This window comes from Myxine glutinosa, chromosome 4, assembly GCF_964187855.1.
Source record: "Myxine glutinosa chromosome 4, kmMyxGlut1.1, whole genome shotgun sequence".
Taxonomy (NCBI): domain Eukaryota; kingdom Metazoa; phylum Chordata; class Myxini; order Myxiniformes; family Myxinidae; genus Myxine; species Myxine glutinosa.
Window position 1 is genome coordinate 122,277,944 of NC_136264.1, and position 19,448 is coordinate 122,297,391.

The following is a 19,448-nucleotide window of genomic DNA, read 5'->3' on the forward strand; positions in this document are numbered from 1 at the left end:
TGAAAACTGAGGCTAAGATTTTGGGGCAGGTGCTACCTTGGCCAAATGCTGCTGTTAGTGTTTGGGTAAACTGTGACTCAGACAATGCACTACACACAGTGAGACAGCATCAAAACACACACTGAGGCGGTCAAAACACACACTTTTATTATAGCACACACGCATGTATTGTTTTAACAGAGGAACGGCGCTACTGGGAAGGTCATCTGAAGCTCGCAGCATGCCAAGTCACTGGTGTAGGCTCACTCATCATGTCTATCCTGCAGCGAAATGCCAATGAGGTGGCAGCTGCCACGGCCTGGGAGACTGAGTGGAACACTCATGGTCTTCCATCACATCTCTCGGCAGATGTGAGGTTTTTTTGTGTTGCTGGGCAAGGTGGGGTAGGGTGGGAGGAATGGTAGATATTTTTGGTAAATACCACCTTCACACCTGAGGCCTGGCTGCTTAGTTAACATGACCCTACGACAGATTATGCATCGTGCCGGTAGCAATGATGGCAAGCTGCTATTTTTTTATCTGCAGGAATTCCAGGCAAGAAAGAAAGAGAGGTTTCAGAAACGTGTTGTGGAGCAGATGAGACTGGCTGTGGCCAAAGCCAACCAGATGACAGTGCAACAGCAAGGACTCGTCCATGAAGATCTTCAGCAGATCCTACGGAGTTTTGGGACAGAATCAGGTTCTGAGGAGTCCCTGAAAGGGTCTCGCTTCACCCATACTGAGAAGTTGGTTTTTCAGAAGGTGTGTTGGGAGTAGTATTGAGTTTTGATTGCCTTCACAAACATTGGTTTCCATAAACCCTATAAGTTGCAGTATATCTAGTCCAGGCAACTTTTGGAGACTAATCCATTTACTCACATCTCATGTTCTAATTGATGTTCAAGAATTGAGTTAGGAGTATTATGCCGATTTTGAACATGTTGTATGTCATAGTTAACTATTGTGGTGGGTTGATTGAAATAGTAAATATTCCCATTGCTTATGTATTCTGTTCATGAAACTACCATTTGATGGTGACTTGTCTGGTTTCCCTTCACCACCATTTTGTTTTGGCTCTGCAGGAGCCTGATAAGCAAAAAAGACAACTGCCTCGGCCATCCGAGCCTGTAACTACAAGTAAAGAGGAACAGCAGGTGTGTTTATTACTTATAATTATTTATTTGGTTACTGTATACCCTAATCGTTAGTACCTTAACCCTTTGAGTACAGATGACGTTCAGTGCCGCAACCCGCGTAAAAGTTTTGTGTACGGAAGACGTTACTACACGTCATCGACTGTACCTATAAATAGATCGTCGGTACGTGGTTGCATTCCCGTACCAAAATGCCAAATTAATCCCGTACCTGGGGTATTTTTATCCAAAAAAAATCCCGTACTCAAAGGGTTAATCAACCAGACTCAATGCTTTAATGGTGAGAACATCCGCTCTGAGTCTGGGAGGTCGGCACTTCAAACCCTGGCCGATTCATACCCTAGACTTAAAAAATGGTACATTCTGCTTCCTTTCTTGACGCTCAGTATTTTAAAAGGACAGAACGAGGACAAACAATAATAGTTTGATAAAAATAGCACAGGCTATGATGGGCCAAATGGGCTCCTCATGCATTGAAGTTCTTTGGAAGAGAACTCATATCATTAGCTTATCTGGAATTTGAATTCCAGATAAGGTATTGTCATTGTGCACCGTCCGTCTATCCGTCGGTCTCATATTTTGACTTCTCCGGCCAAACCGTTGGGCCGATCTGGCTGAAATTTAGCAGCAAGATTCCACTCCTGACTGTCAACTGGGATTGCAAAGCTCATTCCAGTCACTTTATGTTAGGTAAGTCAAAATGGCGAGCTTGGTACATTCCTTCAAAAAATTTCTCCAGATCCACGAGTCAGAATGCCACCAAATTTGAGTTACAACATTAGGCCAGGGCCCAGAGCTACAGGTCAAGTGGTCCTATTTTTATTTATTTATTATTATTATTATTATTATTATTATTATTATTGGTATGTTATTGTGGATTAGACTCACAACATATGTTTGTTTCATTCATTTTATCCGGGGAGTCTTTTATTTTTACGGCGTAGCCCATTGGGCAGAGCTGTCTAGAACAGTTTTTCCGTCCGTATGTTTGTATGTATGTCCCCTCAAACGTATACCAATCGGAGCTGAGAATCTGGTGACGTGACAGGGTTATGTCATTACGTCTGATGTCATTACGGCAGTGCGGCTGCTGACTCTCCACACACTGCCATTTTGATTTATATGCCGTTCATGCCGAACGTATCGTCGAACCAGTCATCACAATCGCCATGCTCTACCTTTACGTTTTTCATTTTGTGTGAAACACCCATTGGGCAGAGCCTTCAATGGAATACTGTTCTCCCCTATGGGCCGGTGCTCCTGCCTCACACCTAGCTCGGCTTCACGCTGTTGAAACCAAAGCTTTCAGAATTATTGGAATCTCCCGCGATGAAGCTATCTCTGAGGGCCTTTCACTCGCTCACCGCAGGCAGGTAGGTGGTCTTTCTGTCTTCTACCGACTCCTCTCCGGCCTTGCACCCCCAGCTCTCTCTGTGCTCTGTCCCCCAAATATTCCTACAGGTCGCACAAGATCTGCCAGCAACCCTCTGATGGTTAAACTGCCGAAATCTCGGCTCTCCGCTCACCTTCACTCTTTCATTCCTCTTTTCTCCCGCCTCTGGAACAAACTACCTCACTCCCTTCAATCCCACTCCTCCCTCCAGGTCTTTAAAACAGCTGTTCACCACCATCTCTTATCTTCCCCCATCCAAAACCTTGATCTTTTCTACCCCCGCTAATTCACCCCAGATCCACCTTGTTTGAAATTCCAACTTCTTTCCTGGAAGTCCTGGCAGGGTCCATATGTTTTATACCTCTCCCACTGCCCCCTTCCCACGCCCCCCCCCCCCCAAAGCCCTCGCCCTCTCTCAGATCTCTCGATGTCTCCATGTCTCTCGGTCCCTGCTCTCAAATGTTGTGTTTGTGTCCTTCCCCCTCTCTCCCCATCTTGTCTACCGCTCCCTATGTTATATGTTTTATGTGTCGGTTTGTCTTTCTGTGTGATTAATGTTCGCTCTTTCACGAGCCTCGAACTTGTATACAAAAAAAAAAAAAAAAAAAAAAAAAAAAAACAAAAAAAAAAAAAAAAAAAAAAAAAAAAAAAAAAACAAACAAAAAAAAAAACAAAAAAAAACAAACAAACAAACAAACCGATTGTTAAAATGACCATCAAATATGGAAAGCATCGGCGTTATGTCTCTTCTAACAATACGGTACGTATAGGCCTTAGGCGTTATGCCTCATCTTCGGACCGCTTCAGACAAATTAAGCCCAGGTTTCTTAATACAGTCGTGTATCGTTTCAGTAGTATCGTTTTCGTAAGAGTAATAATAATAGAATAGTAAATCTAACCATAATACTTTAATCCCAATGGCGTGATTTGAAGGTTTATGGATTGAAGTGGTGTATGGTTCATGATCGGTGATGAGCTTTGTTCGGCACTAATATTAATAACCGAGGAAGAAAATAATTCGCCTCGTTTTTTTGATAGTAATATCATTTTCGAAATAATGATAACGTTGTAGGAGCTGTGCTCCCACGTAATCGGAAGAATGGACGCGACAAAAAGCTGGAATTCGTCCGAGTTTCTTTATTGAAACAAAACAACTCGGGTACTCTGAAAAGCCCCTTTATCGGGCAGCAATATATATACACATTATCCCGGAGCGTTTGCCCGGGAAAGGCGAGAGTGGGCGTGGCCGGGCGTCCCATGACGAGGCCTGGCAAGTTGAGAGCGGGCCTGCCCGGGCGTCCTGGACAAGCCCGGCATGGTGATCGCTCCGCGTCCTTGGTAGGTGCAAGGCGATTGTGTAAACCCAGCGGTAGCCGCTACACACGTCCCCCCAGAATCGACTTGCACCGGCAGGGTCAATTTAAGGGGGGCCCTGATGACCCGGCCGAAGCGACCCCTGGCGGGTCGTGGGGGGGGGAGGGGGTGTGGTGGTGGGCGGTCGAGTGGGGGGCACCGTGGACAGGGGGCGGCCTCGCCGCGGCGGAAGGGCCAACCGTAGCGGTTGGTCGATGTCCACGTGCGCCGGCTTGAGGCGGTCCACCGCAATCCGGTCCGACCTGCCGCCGATGTCGATGACGAACGACTTGTCGTCCCGTCGCAGGACCCGGAAGGGCCCGTCGTACGGCGGCCGGAGTGGCCCCCGATGTGCGTCATGACGCACAAAAACGTACTCCGCTGTGCGAAGCGCTGGGGGGACGTAGGACTGGGGGTCACCGTGGTGGGACGTTGGCACGGGGGCAAACCGTCGGGCGGCCTCCTGGAGGTCCGAGCGCTGGTGAGCTGCGGACCAGGGACTGGTAGCGTCGGGCACGAATTCGCCCGGGACGCGTAGCGCCTGGCCGTAGACAAGCTCGGCGGTGGATGCCCGGAGGTCCTCCTTGGGGGCCGTGCGGAGGCCCAAAAGGACCCACGGCAGCCGGTCGGCCCAACCGCCGTCCTGAAGGCCGGCCATGAGCGCGGCCTTCATGGAGCGGTGGAATCGCTCGCACAACCCGTTGGCTTGGGGGTGGTAGGCCGTAGTACGGTGGAGCTTGGCCCCCAGGTTGCGGGCGACCGCGCCCCACAGCTCGGAGGTGAACTGCGGTCCGCGGTCCGACGAGATGTCCGCCGGTGCGCCGAAGCGGGCGACCCAGGTGGCGATGAAAGCCTGCGCCACGTCGGCGGTGGTGGTGGAGACGAGGGGAACGGCCTCCGGCCACCTGGTGGTCCTGTCCACCATGGTGAGCAGGTGTGTGAACCTCCGTGATGGGGGGAGGGGGCCCACCAGGTCCACGTTGACGTGGTCGAAACGTTGTTCGGGTACGGTGAAAGGTGCCAGCGGGGCCTGGGTGTGTCGGTGGACCTTGGTCTGTTGGCAGGCTGTGCAGGTGCTGGTCCAATCGTGGAAGGCCGTGCCAAACGAATCGCGCCGACACCAGCTTCTGGGAAGCTTTCCGGCCCGGGTGGGAAAGGCCATGGAGGGAGGCGAAGATGCGGCGTTGCCAGGTAACGGGCACGATGGGGCGAGGCTGGCCTTGGGAGACGTCGCAGAGCAGGACAGTGTCCGCGAAGGGGATGTCCGCCAGGCGGAGGCCCATGTCTGCCGTCCGGAGGGCTTGCACCGTGGTGTCGGTGGTTTGGTCCGCCGCCATAAGCGCGAAGTCCACGCCGAGGTGGACCGCGTTCGCGCTGGCCCGAGAAAGACAGTCGGCCACGGCGTTGTCTTTGCCGGTGACGTGCCGGATGTCCGTGGTAAACTCTGACACGGCGGAGAGGTGGCGTTGTTGGCGGGCCGACCACGGCTCCGTGACCTTGGCCATTGCGTAAACCAACGGCTTGTGGTCGACGAACGCCGTGAAGGGTCGGCCCTCCAGGAGGTGGCGGAAATGGCGAATGGCCAGGTGTAGACCGAGGAGCTCACGGTCAAACGTGTTATATTTGAGCTCGTTCGGCCGGAGCTGCCGGCTGAAAAAAGCGAGTGGCTGCCAAACCCCGTTCACCCATTGCTCATGTACGGCGCCCACCGCGTAGTCGGAGGCATCCGTGGTGAGGGCGATGGGAGCGTTGAGCACCGGGTGAGCGAGCAGTGTTGCGTCGGCGAGGGCCCGCTTTGAGCTTTTGAAGGCCGCGTCCATTGCTGTGGACCAGACAGACGATGTCGTGCTTGGCCGGCTTGTCCCGGAGGGCTTCGTAGAGGGGCCGCATGAGTTGAGCAGCGCGGGGCACGAAGCGGTGATAGAAATTCACCACTCCCAGGAATTCCTGCAGGGCCTTTATGGAGCGGGGACGCGGAAACGTGGTGATGGCCTCGACCTTGGTTGGCAGCGGCACGGCCCCGTTCTTGGTGATGTGGTGGCCCAAAAAATCAACGGCCGTCGTGCCGAAGTGGCATTTGGCCGGGTTGACGATGAGGCCGTGCTCGCTGAGGCGCCCGAACAGTGTTCGGAGGTGGAGGAGGTGCTCGGCCCGGGACGTGCTGGCGACGAGGATGTTGTCCAGGTAAACGAAGAGGAACGGCAGGTCACGCAGCACGCCGTCCATCAAGCGCTGGAACGCCTGAGCCGCGTTCTTGAGGCCAAACAGCATCCGCAGGAATTCGAACAAGCCGAACGGCGTGATGACGGCCGTTTTAGGGACGTCGGCCGCCCTGACAGGTACCTGGTGATATCCCCGTATGAGATCGATTTTTGAAAAAATGACCCGTCCTGCCAGACGGGCGGAGAAGTCTTGGATGTGCGGGATCGGATACCTGTCGGGGGTGGTAGCGTCGTTAAGGCGGCGGTAGTCGCCACATGGGCGCCAGCCGCCCCCTTGTTTTGGGATGATGTGTAGTGGCGAAGCCCACGCGCTATCGGAGCGCCGCACGATGCCGAGGTGTTCCAAAGCGTCGAACTCGGCTTTGGCCACGGCGAGCTTGGCTGGGTCGAGGCGGCGGGCTCTGGCGTAGACCGGCGGGCCCGTGGTTGGTATGTGGTGCTCGATCCCATGTCGTAATGCGACGGCCGAAAACGTCGGCCACGTGAGGGCCGGGAACTCCGTGAGCAGGCGAGCAAACTCGTTCGCCGCCGGGAGGGCGCATGCCAGCTCGGTCGGAGCGGAGCTGCTCAATGTGCATACCAGGGAGCTGAAGGTCTCGGCGTTGATGAGGCGACGCCGTTGGACGTCCACCAGCAGTCCGTGTGCGCAGAGGAAGTCGGCGCCTAGCAGAGCCATGGGCACGCTTGTGGTTACAAAAGTCCAAGTAAAGCGTTGGCCGCCGAAGCAGAGGGTGACGTTGCGCGGGCTGAAGGTGCGGATGGCCGATCCGTTGGCCGCAACCAAGGAGGGGGCCGCAAACCGCGGACGGCCTGTCCTGATCGGAGGCGGGTATGACGCTCAGTTGGGCGCCGGTGTCGCACAGGAAGCGCCGTCCGGACGCTTTGTCCGTGATGAAAAGTAAGTTGCCCGTGTGGCCGGCGCTCATGGCTGGTAATGAACGCCGGCCCGGCCGTTTCCCGGCCTGCCGAAGGTGCACGGGGGTCGGCATGTCCGGGCCTTCTGTCCGAACCTGGCATGATGGTAACACCACGCTTGGTCAGGTGGAGGCCCCGGTCGTCGTGCTGGAGGTGGTCGGCTCGGCGTAGCGGCCGCCAATTGCGTCGGCAGTTCGGTCGTCGACCGTGCCGGGTGCTCGGGCGCCATGGGCGTTGCGTCCGACGGCGGTGGGCCCCAGGTCGCTGCTGCAATGCGTTGGCCTGCCGCGGAGATCTTGTCGGCTTCCCTGGCGAGGGCGCGGGGATCCGTGATCGTCGTGCTCGCCAGGGCGAGGCGTACCGGGCTAGGCAGCTGACGGAGGAACAGCTCCCGGAACAGGAATGCCGGAGAGTGCTCGCCGAGCAGCGAAAGCATGTAGTCCATTCGCTCGGACGGGCGCGTGTCGCCGAGCTCGGGCAGGTCGAGCAGGCGCCGTGCGCGTTCCACCGATGAGAGGGCGAAAGCGTCGAGGAGGAGCTTTTTAATCGCGCCGTATTTGTCAGCGGCTGGCGGGCTCTCGAGGAGGCTCAGGGCGCGGGCCGCGGTGGCTGAGCCGAGCGCTGCTACCACATGGTGGAAGCGGGTGTCGTCGGCCGTGATGCCTCGCAGGGCGAACAGGGAGTCCGCCTGGGCGAACCAAACCGCCGCGTGAGCCTCCCAGAAGGTAGGCAGTTTGAGGGCAACTGCCGTGTCCATGTCGGTAGGTCACCAATGTAGGAGCTGTGCTCCCACATAATCGGAAGAATGGACGCGACAAAAAGCTGGAATTCGTCCGAGTTTCTTTATTGAAACAAAACAACTCGGGTACTCTGAAAAGCGCGTTTATCGGGCAGCAATATATATACACATTATCCCGGAGCGTTTGCCCGGGAAAGGCGAGAGGGGGCGTGGCCGGGCGTCCTGGACGCGGCCTGGCAAGTCGAGGGCGGGCATGGCCAGGCGTGCCCCGGCATGCCCGGACGTCCCGGACGAGGCCTGGCAAGTTGAGAGCGGGCCTGCCCAGGCGTCCTGGACGAGCCCGGCATGGTGATCGCTCCGCGTCCTTGGTAGGTGCAAGGCGATTGTGTAAACCCAGCGGTAGCCGCTACAACGTAACTATTGTAGTAAATCTAATCATAACACTAATCCCTTCGTAGTGCCTGCAAACTTACTGGATGTTAAAATATATCAGTTTTGTGTCCGTTACATCATTATGTCTATGATGTCATTACGACGGCTGACTGCACCGACCGACATTTGAATTTACAGGTATACCTGCTCACAACGGGAGTGGCAGGAAGGGCCATTCATCTTTGGGGTATATAGATTACAGTCGATCTATGGTCAGGTCTCAAGAACATTGGGTGTGTGTTCATTTACCAAGGTTCTTGTGGAGAGATCGCCAAGTGGTTTAAGCATTCGAGCAAGCACTCCATTCAAAACCGTTAAGGAATGGCTGGCTTGGTAAGCGCTAGCTACCTGTTTGGTAATTGAGCACACTCCAACCCTTGTGGGGTATAATCTAGATTACAGTAGATCTTCGCTCAGTTCTGTCAGTAAAACGTACCTCATGGATGTCGAGATTCCTCCAAATTTCTTGGTTTAATGTTATAAACAGCATTAGTGACGGTTTGAAAAGCTACTAATATGTGTTTGTGGTTTATAATATTTTACAAGCCTGGCTATGCCGCTGTTAGACTTTTGGTCTTGTTTTATTATAATAATTGTTTTTGTTTGTACACAGAATCGAGGCTCGTGTAAGAGCTAACACATTGAACATGAAAACATGCACAGACACATAAAACTTGCAATGAAGAGAGTGGGAAACAAGAGGGGGAGAGAGGAAGCACACAAGCACAACAACAGAAGAGAATAGGGACGTCGGGAGATCTGTGGAAGGGGGAGGGCTGGGGGAGGAGGGAGTGATACACGGTACAAAGCAAATGAACACTTCTAGGAATTTCAGGAAAGAAGTTGGGGATTTAAAGAGGCAGATTTGGGGTGATTTTAATGGGGGTAGAAAAGATCAAGGTTTTGGTTGGGGGAAGATAAGAGATGGTGGTGAACAGCTGTTGTGAAGACCTGGAGGGAGGGGAGGGATTGAAGAGTGTGTGGGAGTTTGTTCCAGAGGCGGGAGAAAAGCGAAATTAAGGAGTGAAGGTGAGCAGAGGGTCTTTATGTTTGGCAGTTGCACCAGAAGAGGGTTGCTGGCAGATCTTGTGCATCCTGCAGGAATATTTGGGGGACAGAGCACAGACAGAACAGGGGGAGCAAGGCCGGAGAGGAGTCGGTAGAAGAAAGACCACCTACCTGCCTGCGGTAAGAGAGAGAGGCCCTCAGAATCAGCTTTATCGCAGGAGATTCCAATGATTCTGAATGCCTTGGTTTCAACTGCCTGAAGCCGAGCTAGGTGTGAGGCAGGAGCACCAGCCCAGAGGGGAGAGCAGTATTCCATTGAGCTGCGGATGAAAGCTTTGTATGTGGCGAGGAGCTCAGAAGTGCCCAGAAAATATTTCGCATGACTGAGGATGCCCAGTCGGCGACTGGCTTTGGAGGTCAGCTTGGAAATGTGGTTTTCCCAGGAAAGATCATGGCAGATAGTGAGACCCAAAAGCATGAGTGACAGAATTTCTTCAAGAGGATTGTTCAGAAAGGAGATGGGAGGGTTGTCCAGACGGTCTTTTCGGAGAGACAAAGTGAGACTGTGAGATTTGTCAGGATTGAAAGACATGTTCGACTTGTTTGACGAATTTGTGTTATTGACCAGGTCTGCAGAGAGTGAAGAGGCTGCTGCCTGCCGATCTGAGGGTTGGGATATGGAGCGGCAGAGAGTGGAGTCATCAGCAAAGCGATAGAGAGGATTTGCAAGAGAGTCGGAGACATTAATGAAGACCAGAAAAAGCACAGGGCCCAGAACGCTGCCTTGAGGAACTCCAGCCTGAACAGGAAGGGGAGAAGAGAGAATAACATTCAGGGCCACACGTTGACTGCGACCAGAAAGGAAGTCTGCAAGCCATGTGTGGAGGTTTCCATGGATACCATACGAGGAGAGTTTGGTGAGCAGGGTGGGGTGCCAGACCGTATGGAAGGCAGGTGATATGTCAAGGGAGACAGCTCTGATTTCCTGTTTGGATTGAGGACCTCCATTCATTGTTGAGACAGCAGAAGCAGCATGTCCAGAGAATAATGACCTGGTCTGAATCCAAATTGATGATCCGAGATCAAGCCATTGGAGTAGAGGAAGGATTTGATGTCATAAGCGATGATCGATTCCATGACCTTGCTGATTATTGGGAGCAGGCTGATTGGTCTGTAGTTGCAAGGATCTGTTTTTGCACCTTTCTTGTGTAAAGCGGTAATGTTGGCTGATTTCCAAGCAGATGGCAGATGACCTTGAGCAAAATAGAAGGTGAAGAGAATTGAGAGAGGGTGTGAAAGAGCGGAAGAGCAGGATTTGTGGACCCATGGGCTGATGCCGTCTGGTCCAGTTGCAGAATCAGAGTCGAGGTTTGACAGAAACTTCTCCACCTTGTTAGGAAAGAAGGACTCGAGTCCAGGAGCAGCTGGGTTTGACTGGGTAAGGTGGGTACAGAGAGAGATGGGTTTGGGACACAAGATTTTGAGGCAAACACAGAGTTGAGGCATTTGGATTTGCCACGTGCGGTGTCAGCTGTGTAGCCGTTTGAGTTAAGGGAGGGGATGGAGCGGGAACAACATCAGAAACAGATTTGACCAGACGCCACCAGGATTTGGAGGAAGGAGACAGGTTTGAGAGTTCATTCTTGAGTGTGGAGAGATAGTGCTTCCTGGCTCTCCTCAGGGTAGACACACACTTGTTCCGAGCATTGTGAAAGGAACTGAGATTGCCTTAAGTTGGATTCGACTTCCAAGAGGCAAAGGCAAGTTGTTTCAGGGCAACTGCCTCACCACAAGATTCAGTGTACCATGGATGGCAGGAAGGGTTTGACAACTGAAGACGAGATGGGATAAGTCTGTGCATGAGCGAGAGAGCAGTTTACTTTGGAAGAATTCCCAGGAAGAGTTGATGGCGGAGGCAGTAGTGATGGGAGACCAGTCCAGATGATTGATGGCTGCTTGAAGACCATGCCAGGCGGCCTGAGTGAAATGCCAGGCTCGTCGACGCTGAGGAGGCTCTCGGAGAATGGCCAGAGAGATACCCACTTTAACAAGCAAATGATCAGTGAACCGATTGGAGCAGAAGAGGAGCAGCAGACATTTGCAGGGAAGTTTGTCATAGCCAATTCTACAAGAGAAGATACTCCATTGACTGAGATCCGGGTCTAGAAATTGGCAGATTGTGTCGGTCCCAATGAGTCGCAGAAGTCCTTTGCTGAGATGCCATGGCTGGTGAGAGAGGAACCCACACCCAACCAGCTGGCATGATGACAGTTGGAGTCTCCACATATGAGGAAGAGAGAGTTGGGATGAGTGGATAGAAGTTGGACCATGTTGTCAGACAGCAAAATGTAAATGGAGTCATCACTGTTTAGAAGACGGTACAGAACATATATGAACAAAAGGTGGGAGCCGAAGGAAGCCGTAGCCAGAGGTACCCCTGGGGGTGGGGTGGGGTGGAGAGAGAGCAGTGCAAGGAGAGTGAGGAAGAGAGTTTTTGATAAAGATAGCAACCCCACCACCAGGACGAGGCTCAGGTCTGTCATACCAGAGGAGGGAGTAACCAGGGAGAAATATTAAGGAATCGGAGACATCTTGAAGGAGGAAAGTTTCTGTTAAGTAGATTACGTCTGGTTTGTCAGAAGCAACCTGTATGGAGAGATCAGTCAAGTTTGAGCGAAGGCCCCGGATGTTTGAGGTCCATTCCATTGAGGAAGAGGGAGGGGGAGCAATGGGTACAGGACAGGGGAGGGGTAGGGTAGGGAGTTGGGAGAGCTGTTTATAGTGTGTTTGAGATTCTAGAAGAGCTATGAGAAAGGGAAGGATGAGGAGGCCAAAAGGTTTGATGGTGATGGGATGAGGCACAGTGAGGTGTTGTTTGAGGGGGGGGGGGGGGGCAGAGCAAAATAGAAGGTTGGAGGAGGTGGAGGTATGTAATGGAAGGGAGAGGAAGTGGGGAGGAGGCAGCTTTGAGGAGGCGGAGGAGGAGGAGGAGGAGGAGGAGGGGGGTGGGGGAGATAATTGGAGAAAGATGGTAGGGGGTGGGGGAGATATGAAGTTTAGGAGGGGAGACGGGAGTTTAGGAGGGGAGGGGCGAGGAGGGGAGCGGCGAGGTGGGAGGTGAGGAGGGAGGATTGAAAGGGAGGGGTGAGTTTTGAAGCGGAGGGGCCAGGGGGGATAATTGAAAGGGAGGGGTGAGGGGGGGGGGGGGTTAGAAAGTGGATGATTAATGAAAAACAAACATTTATTACAAACTGGGTTTCTGTGATTTTCAAGTCAGAGATCCGTTATAAAACGATAGAGGAGGGGTGGAATGAAGGTGAGTTTAATAGTATGGCAGATAGGTGCAGGAATTATGACTTTGATGATACAAGCATGGCATTTGGCACACAGTCAGAGTATGGCCGAAGAAAGACAACCCCCTTCTTCTTCTTCCCCCCCCCCACCTCGTCGACCACCCCTCCTCCCCTTTCACTCATGGTCTTTTTATTTGAACAATATGTTCAGTGGCTGTTAGGTGGTCCTAGAGGTATGCACATTCTCCTCCAAGTTGTCTACCATGGGTTTGAATTCCGACCCAGCTATAAACTGTCATCTTGGTTTTTCACAGGCAGGGTGATTCATCAATGTGTGTGCCGTCCCTCAGATGGACGTTAAACTGGGTGTCCCGGCAGTCAGTAATAGTTGGTGGATGTTAATGATCCAGCGGTGTCCTTCGCGACGGGTATGGGAGCTACTGCCGGCACCCTGGCCAAATTCCAGATACCTGCCCTGACTTCCTGTGGCAGAGTGGTGACCCATCCAGGATTGTAACTCTAGTCATAGAAACTGCTTCGGTAGTGTGTGTGTGTGTGTGTGTGTGTGTGTGTGTGTGTGTGTGTGTGTGTGTGTGTGTGTGTGTGTGTGTGTGTGTGTGTGTGTGTGTGTGTGTGTGTGTGTGTGTGTGTGTGTGTGTTATCAAAGCGTCATGCTTTATTAGTTCAGATGGGAATGCTAAGCAGGCAACCCATTTGTAGTTTTGATGACATTAAGTGCTCCGTCTATCCATTGTGTTTCATGTAATCTGGTAAACCTTGTGGGTCTTATGTTGTTTAAAATTGCGTTGTCATATAGAGGGAGTGTAGTCCATTATTAGTACATAGGTCTTTCTCCCAAAGTCTTTCTTTTCCAAGTGGTATGACCTCTTTAAGTTAATAAAAAAACATGGTCTGTTGACAGGCTGCAGAAAACCAGCGAGAAGAGGAAGTGGCAGAGTTAAGGCAAAAACTAGATGAGCTGACCATGAAGGCCGAAAGTCTGAGAGAAGATTCCAAACGTCTTCAGGCTGGCGTTGCCCAGGTAAGTCAAATGCGCTTTTTCTTTTCATGTTTTTGATTAAATTACAATCAGCCTTTACCATTGAACCTTGATTCACAACATTAGTCATCCTGTCATGCCTGGTTGCTGTCGTAATTTCAGCGATTGCCTTATGACGCGATCCCCAAGTTCATTTCCCTTTATCCATTGCCATGGCATCTGTTTTCTTCATACATTCATCGATGAGCCAGAGCCACTGTAAATATTTCGCAAGTTCCTGCCCTGACTTCCTGTGTTGTGAATGACGATCATCATGAATGTAGATCCACTTTGTTGGACATGTACAGGTTTTTTTTATGCTAGACCCTATACTATCTCAGTGCTTTCTTTTTTCAGTCATCTCTTTTGAGAATGCAAAATTTCAACACAGCATTGTCTGTACAATTGGTTGGTTGGGAAACCATTGTCTAGGGAAAAATTTTTTGAGACAATTTCCTTAACCACTCCTTTTTCGATTGACTGATTTGTTTAACCTAAATCATCTTGGGTTATAAAACTGTCATGTATCGTAAGTCTCGGGGTAGGAACCTTTTAAAAATGTAACAGTAATTGCTTGTATTTCTTGCTGGAACTACTCCCATCTTCATTTGACACTACTTGACTATGAATCGTATTGTTGTTCTCTCCAGGTGACCAATCTATTGCTTTATTGTTATTAGTATGCCCGCACCCTATGGGAGTGGCACGAAGGGTCATGTTATTACAATCTCTGGAGTGTATGTGTATATATATGCACTATATGGCCAAAAGTATGCAGACACCCCTTCTAATTAGTGGATTCGGCTGTTTCAGCCAAACCTATTGCTGACAGGTATATATAATCAAGCACACAGCCATGCAATCTCCATGGACAAACATTGGCAGTAGAATGGGCCATACTGAAGAGCTCGGTGACTTTCAACATGGCACCGTCATAGGATGCCACCTTTCCAATAAGTCCGTTCATCAAATTTCTGCCCTGCTAGAGCTGCCCCAGTCAACTGTAAGTGCTGTTCTTGTGAAGTGGAAACATTGAGGAGCAACAACAGCTTAGCTGCGAGGTGGTTGGCCACACAAGCTCACAGAACGGGACCGCCGAGTGCTGAAGCGCATAGCATGTAAAAATCATCTGTCCTCGATTCCAACACTCACTACCGAGTTCCAAACTGCCTCTGGAAGCAACGTCAGCGCAACAACTGTTCGTCGGGAGCTTCATGAAATGGGTTTCCATGGCCGAGCAGCTGCCCACAAGCCTAAGATCACCATGCGCAATGCCAAGCGTCGGCTGGAGTGGTGTAAAGCTCGCTGCCATTGGACTCTGGAGCAGTGGAAACACGTTCTCTGGAGTGATGAATCATGCTTCACCATCTGGCAGTCCGACGGGTGAATCTGGGTTTTGCGGATGCCAGGAGAACGCTACCTGCCCGAATGCATAGTTAAGTGCCAACTGTAAAGTTTGATGGAGGAGGAATAATGGTCTGGGGCTGTTTTTCATGGTTCGGGCTCAGCCCCTTAGTTCCAGTGAAGGGAAATCCTAACACTACAGCATGCAATGACATTCTAGACGATTGTGTGCTTCCAACTTTGTGGCAACAGTTTGGGGAAGGCACTTTCCTGTTTCTGCATGACATTGTCGCCGTGCACAAAGCGAAGTCCATGCAGAAATGGTTTGTCGAGATCGGTGTGGAAGAAATTGACGCCTGCACAGAGCCCTGACCTCAACCCCATTGAACACCTTTGGGATGAATTGGAACGCCAACTGCGAGCCAGGCCTAATCACCGAACATCACTGTCCGACCTCACTAATGCTCTTGTGGCTGAATGGAAGCAAATCCCCGCAGCAATGTTCCAACATCTAGTGGAAAGCTTTCCCAGAAGAGTGGAGGCTGCTTTGGCAGCAAAAGGGGGACCAACTCCATATTAATGCCCATGATTTTGGAATGAGATGTTCGATAAGCACATACGGGTGTGATGTTTGGGTGTCCACATGCTTTTGGCCATGTAGTGTGTATTACACTAGATCTAGGCTCAGGTCCGTTAGTGTGTGGGTGATGCGATCAGCATAGAATACTTCAAGGATGTTGGGATTCCTCCAAATTTCTTTCAGTTTAGTGTTAAATTTCAGTCGTGACTGTTTCAAAAGGTAATCGTGCATGTTTGTGGTTTACAATTTTTTATTTTTTATTTTTACTTTGGGAAGGGGTGACCCACGAAATGCCACAATAAAGCTATGCATTCACATTAACATTGTGTTTGTCCAAGGAGGATAAACCCCTTGGTGAGGGGTATATTATTAGGGATCTAATTCTTCCAGGATAGATCCCTATTGATTTTCTTCTTTTTATATATTATTATAATTATTATTTAAAAAAATACACACAGACAGACAGACACCAAATTGTGTATTTTAGTATTATTCTTTTTTCCATATAATTCCTTCAAAGGCCTGCTATTTCCTCAAGCATGAAGAATAGCCTAACCACCAGATGGTCAAAGACGATGATTTTGCCAGAGAGGGTTTGTTAGGGTAACATTTCTGAAAACAAAATTGGCAAAGGTGAAGGTGATGTGAATCCCTCACTCAACATCCTACTCTTTAAATCCGTTCAAAAACCAGCAATTAAGTCTATGGCTCTGAAAGTCTAAATAAACTAGAGTGAAGTTGATAGCGCATCATCACAAATCCCCTCACTTCCCACTAAAGTGCAAAGTCGAAATATGACAAAACCTTCCACCAGGAATGACCCAATATCAAATTTTGAGTTTAAAAAATTTCACCACAGTGACCCGAGGTTCCCACCCCCTGGGGCCTGAACCGGTGTTCAAATCCCAAAAATCGTTGCATGTTTTATGCATCCATCCCCCAATGTTAATTGCATGTACAAAGTTTCGTTTTAAAATGTTTCTGTAAAAGCATTTTTTCGTATTTGACCTTTTTACCCCGCATTAGGGCCCCAGGGGGCGAGGCAAAAATGATACTGCCTCGCACCTTCTTGCCATGTGGTGATCATAACTACCAAGTCTGGTGGATTTCTGCACAACGGTTTAGGAGGAGATAGCGTGGACCGACAGACAGAGCTGAATACAATACCCTATTTTTTTCAAAAAGCGTGCGGATAAAAATAGCTTTCATATAGCTTTCATTATATAAAACTAAGAATGCATCCTTTAAAGGTGTTTTTTTATTTTAGCCACCCTGACCTATATATGTCAACCTAACCCCTCTAGGTGGGTTGGGTAGGAAGCTTTGATGGCTAAGTCGGTAAAATATGGCCAATATGACTCGACCAAGTCGCTTTAATGCCCAAGAAGCACTGATGCTAAAACAGAAACTGTCATACTTTGGGCACATCATGCATGCAGAAAACAAAAGTCTGGAGAAATCAACCATGCTGGATATGGTTGACCAAAGAAGAGGAAGAGGAAAGGGCAGACCGTGTATGTGTTGGATGGAAGGGGGTTGACATATATAGGTCAGGGTGGCTTCGACCAATGTGTCTCTGCCAAAGCTTCGACCAATGTGTCTGCCAAAGCTTCCGGAAGAATTGCAGGATAGGGATGTTGGGAGAAAAATGTTTATGAATGTCACCAAAAGTCGGACATATAACTAAATGGATAAAATGTCGACACTATTTCTCCCGGGCCGCCTCTTTGGCTTTTTTAGATACTAACATGGATCACAAACTGACCTGCTGGTGCAGGATGTGCTTTCTTGATATCCAAACATTAGTTATATGTAGTGGAACACCATCAAATACAGACTATTGATTGCAAAATCCACTGCAAATCAATTTGAAAATGAAACAAATGGATAACACTTGTGGAGGATATCATCAGGCCCGACACAACTTGTAGCAGTCTTAATGTGTATAATGCTATCGTGGTACTCGAGCAAAATCTGTCCAGGCTGTCGTTTTCAGTTTTACTCGATCCTCTTGAGACAACTTCCTTAAACGTTCGACATAGTTCAGACCCAGCAACTCTAGTCAGCCAAGGCGGAAGAATAAAAGAAGATCGAGATGATTGTCATAGTTTTCTTTCCTTACAAGAAACTTCAATACAGGAAGACATTAGGCTGGATCACCTGAGCTGTTGCTGTGGTGTTCTGGGCGGGAAGAGCTGAGCATTCACCGCATCCACCGAGAGAGGAACGAAGAGCATGTGGGTCTCTCTGACCTATGATCACATTGTGGTAGTGCTATATGAGGTTTGAAAAGACCGTTTTGTTCGAGGGCATACTGCAACATACCCAATGCAAAGACTGTCAGTGAGATCAATGAAGGATACAAAATGGCATCGAATTGGAAGGCAACTGTTAGTAAAGTAGTAACCCGAAAGGAAATTCTATCTTCTGATGCTAGAAAAGAGAAGCAAAGACGAGGAAAGGAAGAACATTGTAACTGTGGAAGTTGTAATATGGTGGTTATTGATGAAGATGTTGCAATTGAATGTGAACTCTATAATTTCTGGTTCCACTGCAAATGCCAGAATGTGTCTAGCAAGTTATATATCACAAATGAGGAGGCAGAGGTCATGCACTGGTACTGTAGAACATGTAATGAAACAGCTAGTAACATGTTCAAGATTATGACATCACTCCAAAATAAACAATCCAGCATGGAGAAGGAGCTGAATGAACTAAAAAAAAGTCAGTGATTATAAGAGAGGAGTGTGCTAATCGTCATTCACAAATGGAAAGGAAACTGGACGAAGTTAGGAAAGACAAGTCCACAACTGAGTCTGAAGGAGGAGTGCCCAGCACTGAGACAATAAAGAGAGTGGAACAACATATAAAATAAGCTAGAGGAATTGGAGGAAAGAGAAGAGGAAAGGTAATCTCAATTGATTTGGCTTACCGGAGTCAGAGTGCAAATCCTGAAACGAGAAAGGGGGAGGATACACAGCAGTTCAACTCTATTCTGATGGAAGTCCTCGTAGATCTGTCCTATGAGATAAAGACCATGCACTGGCTTGGGGGGAGGGGGGGGGGGGGGTGGCAAATGAGCAAGCAGCCAGACCACTGAAAGTGATAATGCCATCGTCAAACTCAAGCGACGAGGTGCTATGGAAGGCAAGGAATGAGCGAGCATTCGGGCGTGAACAAGTAACTATGATCATACAAATATTGAGAGACCACACAAAAACGGAAAGGGAAGAGCACAATAGACTGAGAAAGGAACTTGAAAGAAAGAGAGGAAAATGGGGAGGGGAACCTAACCATCAGAAATGGACGGATTGTCCAGCAGAATTTTGCCACTACGGAGAGCCTGCATAGAGAAAGTGGTAAAGCAGAATTTACGAGTACACAGATGCACAGCACGCAACACTTCAGATTATAGTGATGCATCGAGAAATGCAAACAGTGATGCATGTAGTGATGCACATGGTGAAGCACAAGGAAGAGCACACAGTATTATTGATGAAGGAAGGAAGTGTACCTGAGGTGTGGAGACCAGCTACAGTAGTACCCATCTGCGAGAAAGGAAAGAGAAGTAATCCTGCCAACTACAGACCTGTCAGATTGACTTCTTTGACATGCAAGGTAATGGAGAAACTCATAAAGAAGGTCTTGATTCAGCACCTAGAAGGAATTGACTTACTAAGTAAAGCTCAGCACGGCTTCCGAAGTTGGCAGTCTTGTACAACACAATTATTGGAAGCAGTGAACCGTCTTGAGTGAATCTTGAGCAGTGAACCAGAGATCTAGATGATGGTCATAGTATTGACTACATATACCTAGATTATCTAAAAGCATTTGATGGTGGTGTACCTCACCAACGTCTGCTATGCAAACTGAAAGCTTACGATACTGATGGTCAGCCACTGAAGTGGATAGAGGCATACTTTACAGGACGATCTCAGAGGGTAACTACTAAAGATCAAAGTCTAAATCATTTACCAGTGGAATCCCTCAGGGAAGC

The 19,448-nt window shown here is 49.6% G+C and overlaps 1 protein-coding gene and 1 long non-coding RNA gene across 10 annotated transcripts in view; one reads left to right on the forward strand and one right to left on the reverse strand.

The window, feature by feature from the left end:
* Positions 1-19,448, forward strand: part of CCDC22 (CCC complex scaffolding subunit CCDC22) — a 101,404-nt gene that overhangs the window by 15,464 nt on the left and 66,492 nt on the right. For all 9 annotated transcript variants that reach the window (XM_078776368.1, XM_078776367.1, XM_068113307.2 and 6 more), the window contains 4 exons: positions 181-350; positions 526-741; positions 1,062-1,133; positions 13,411-13,530. In XM_078776368.1, the coding sequence (XP_078632494.1) occupies positions 181-350; positions 526-741; positions 1,062-1,133; positions 13,411-13,530 (578 nt within the window). The remainder of the gene's footprint in view (positions 1-180; positions 351-525; positions 742-1,061; positions 1,134-13,410; positions 13,531-19,448) is intronic.
* On the reverse strand, positions 309-19,424 carry LOC137425164 (uncharacterized). Its single transcript, XR_010984069.2, has 4 exons — positions 19,128-19,424; positions 18,966-18,999; positions 18,384-18,402; positions 309-369 (listed from the first exon to the last, which is right to left on the reverse strand). It is a non-coding gene; the product is annotated as an uncharacterized LOC137425164 (long non-coding RNA).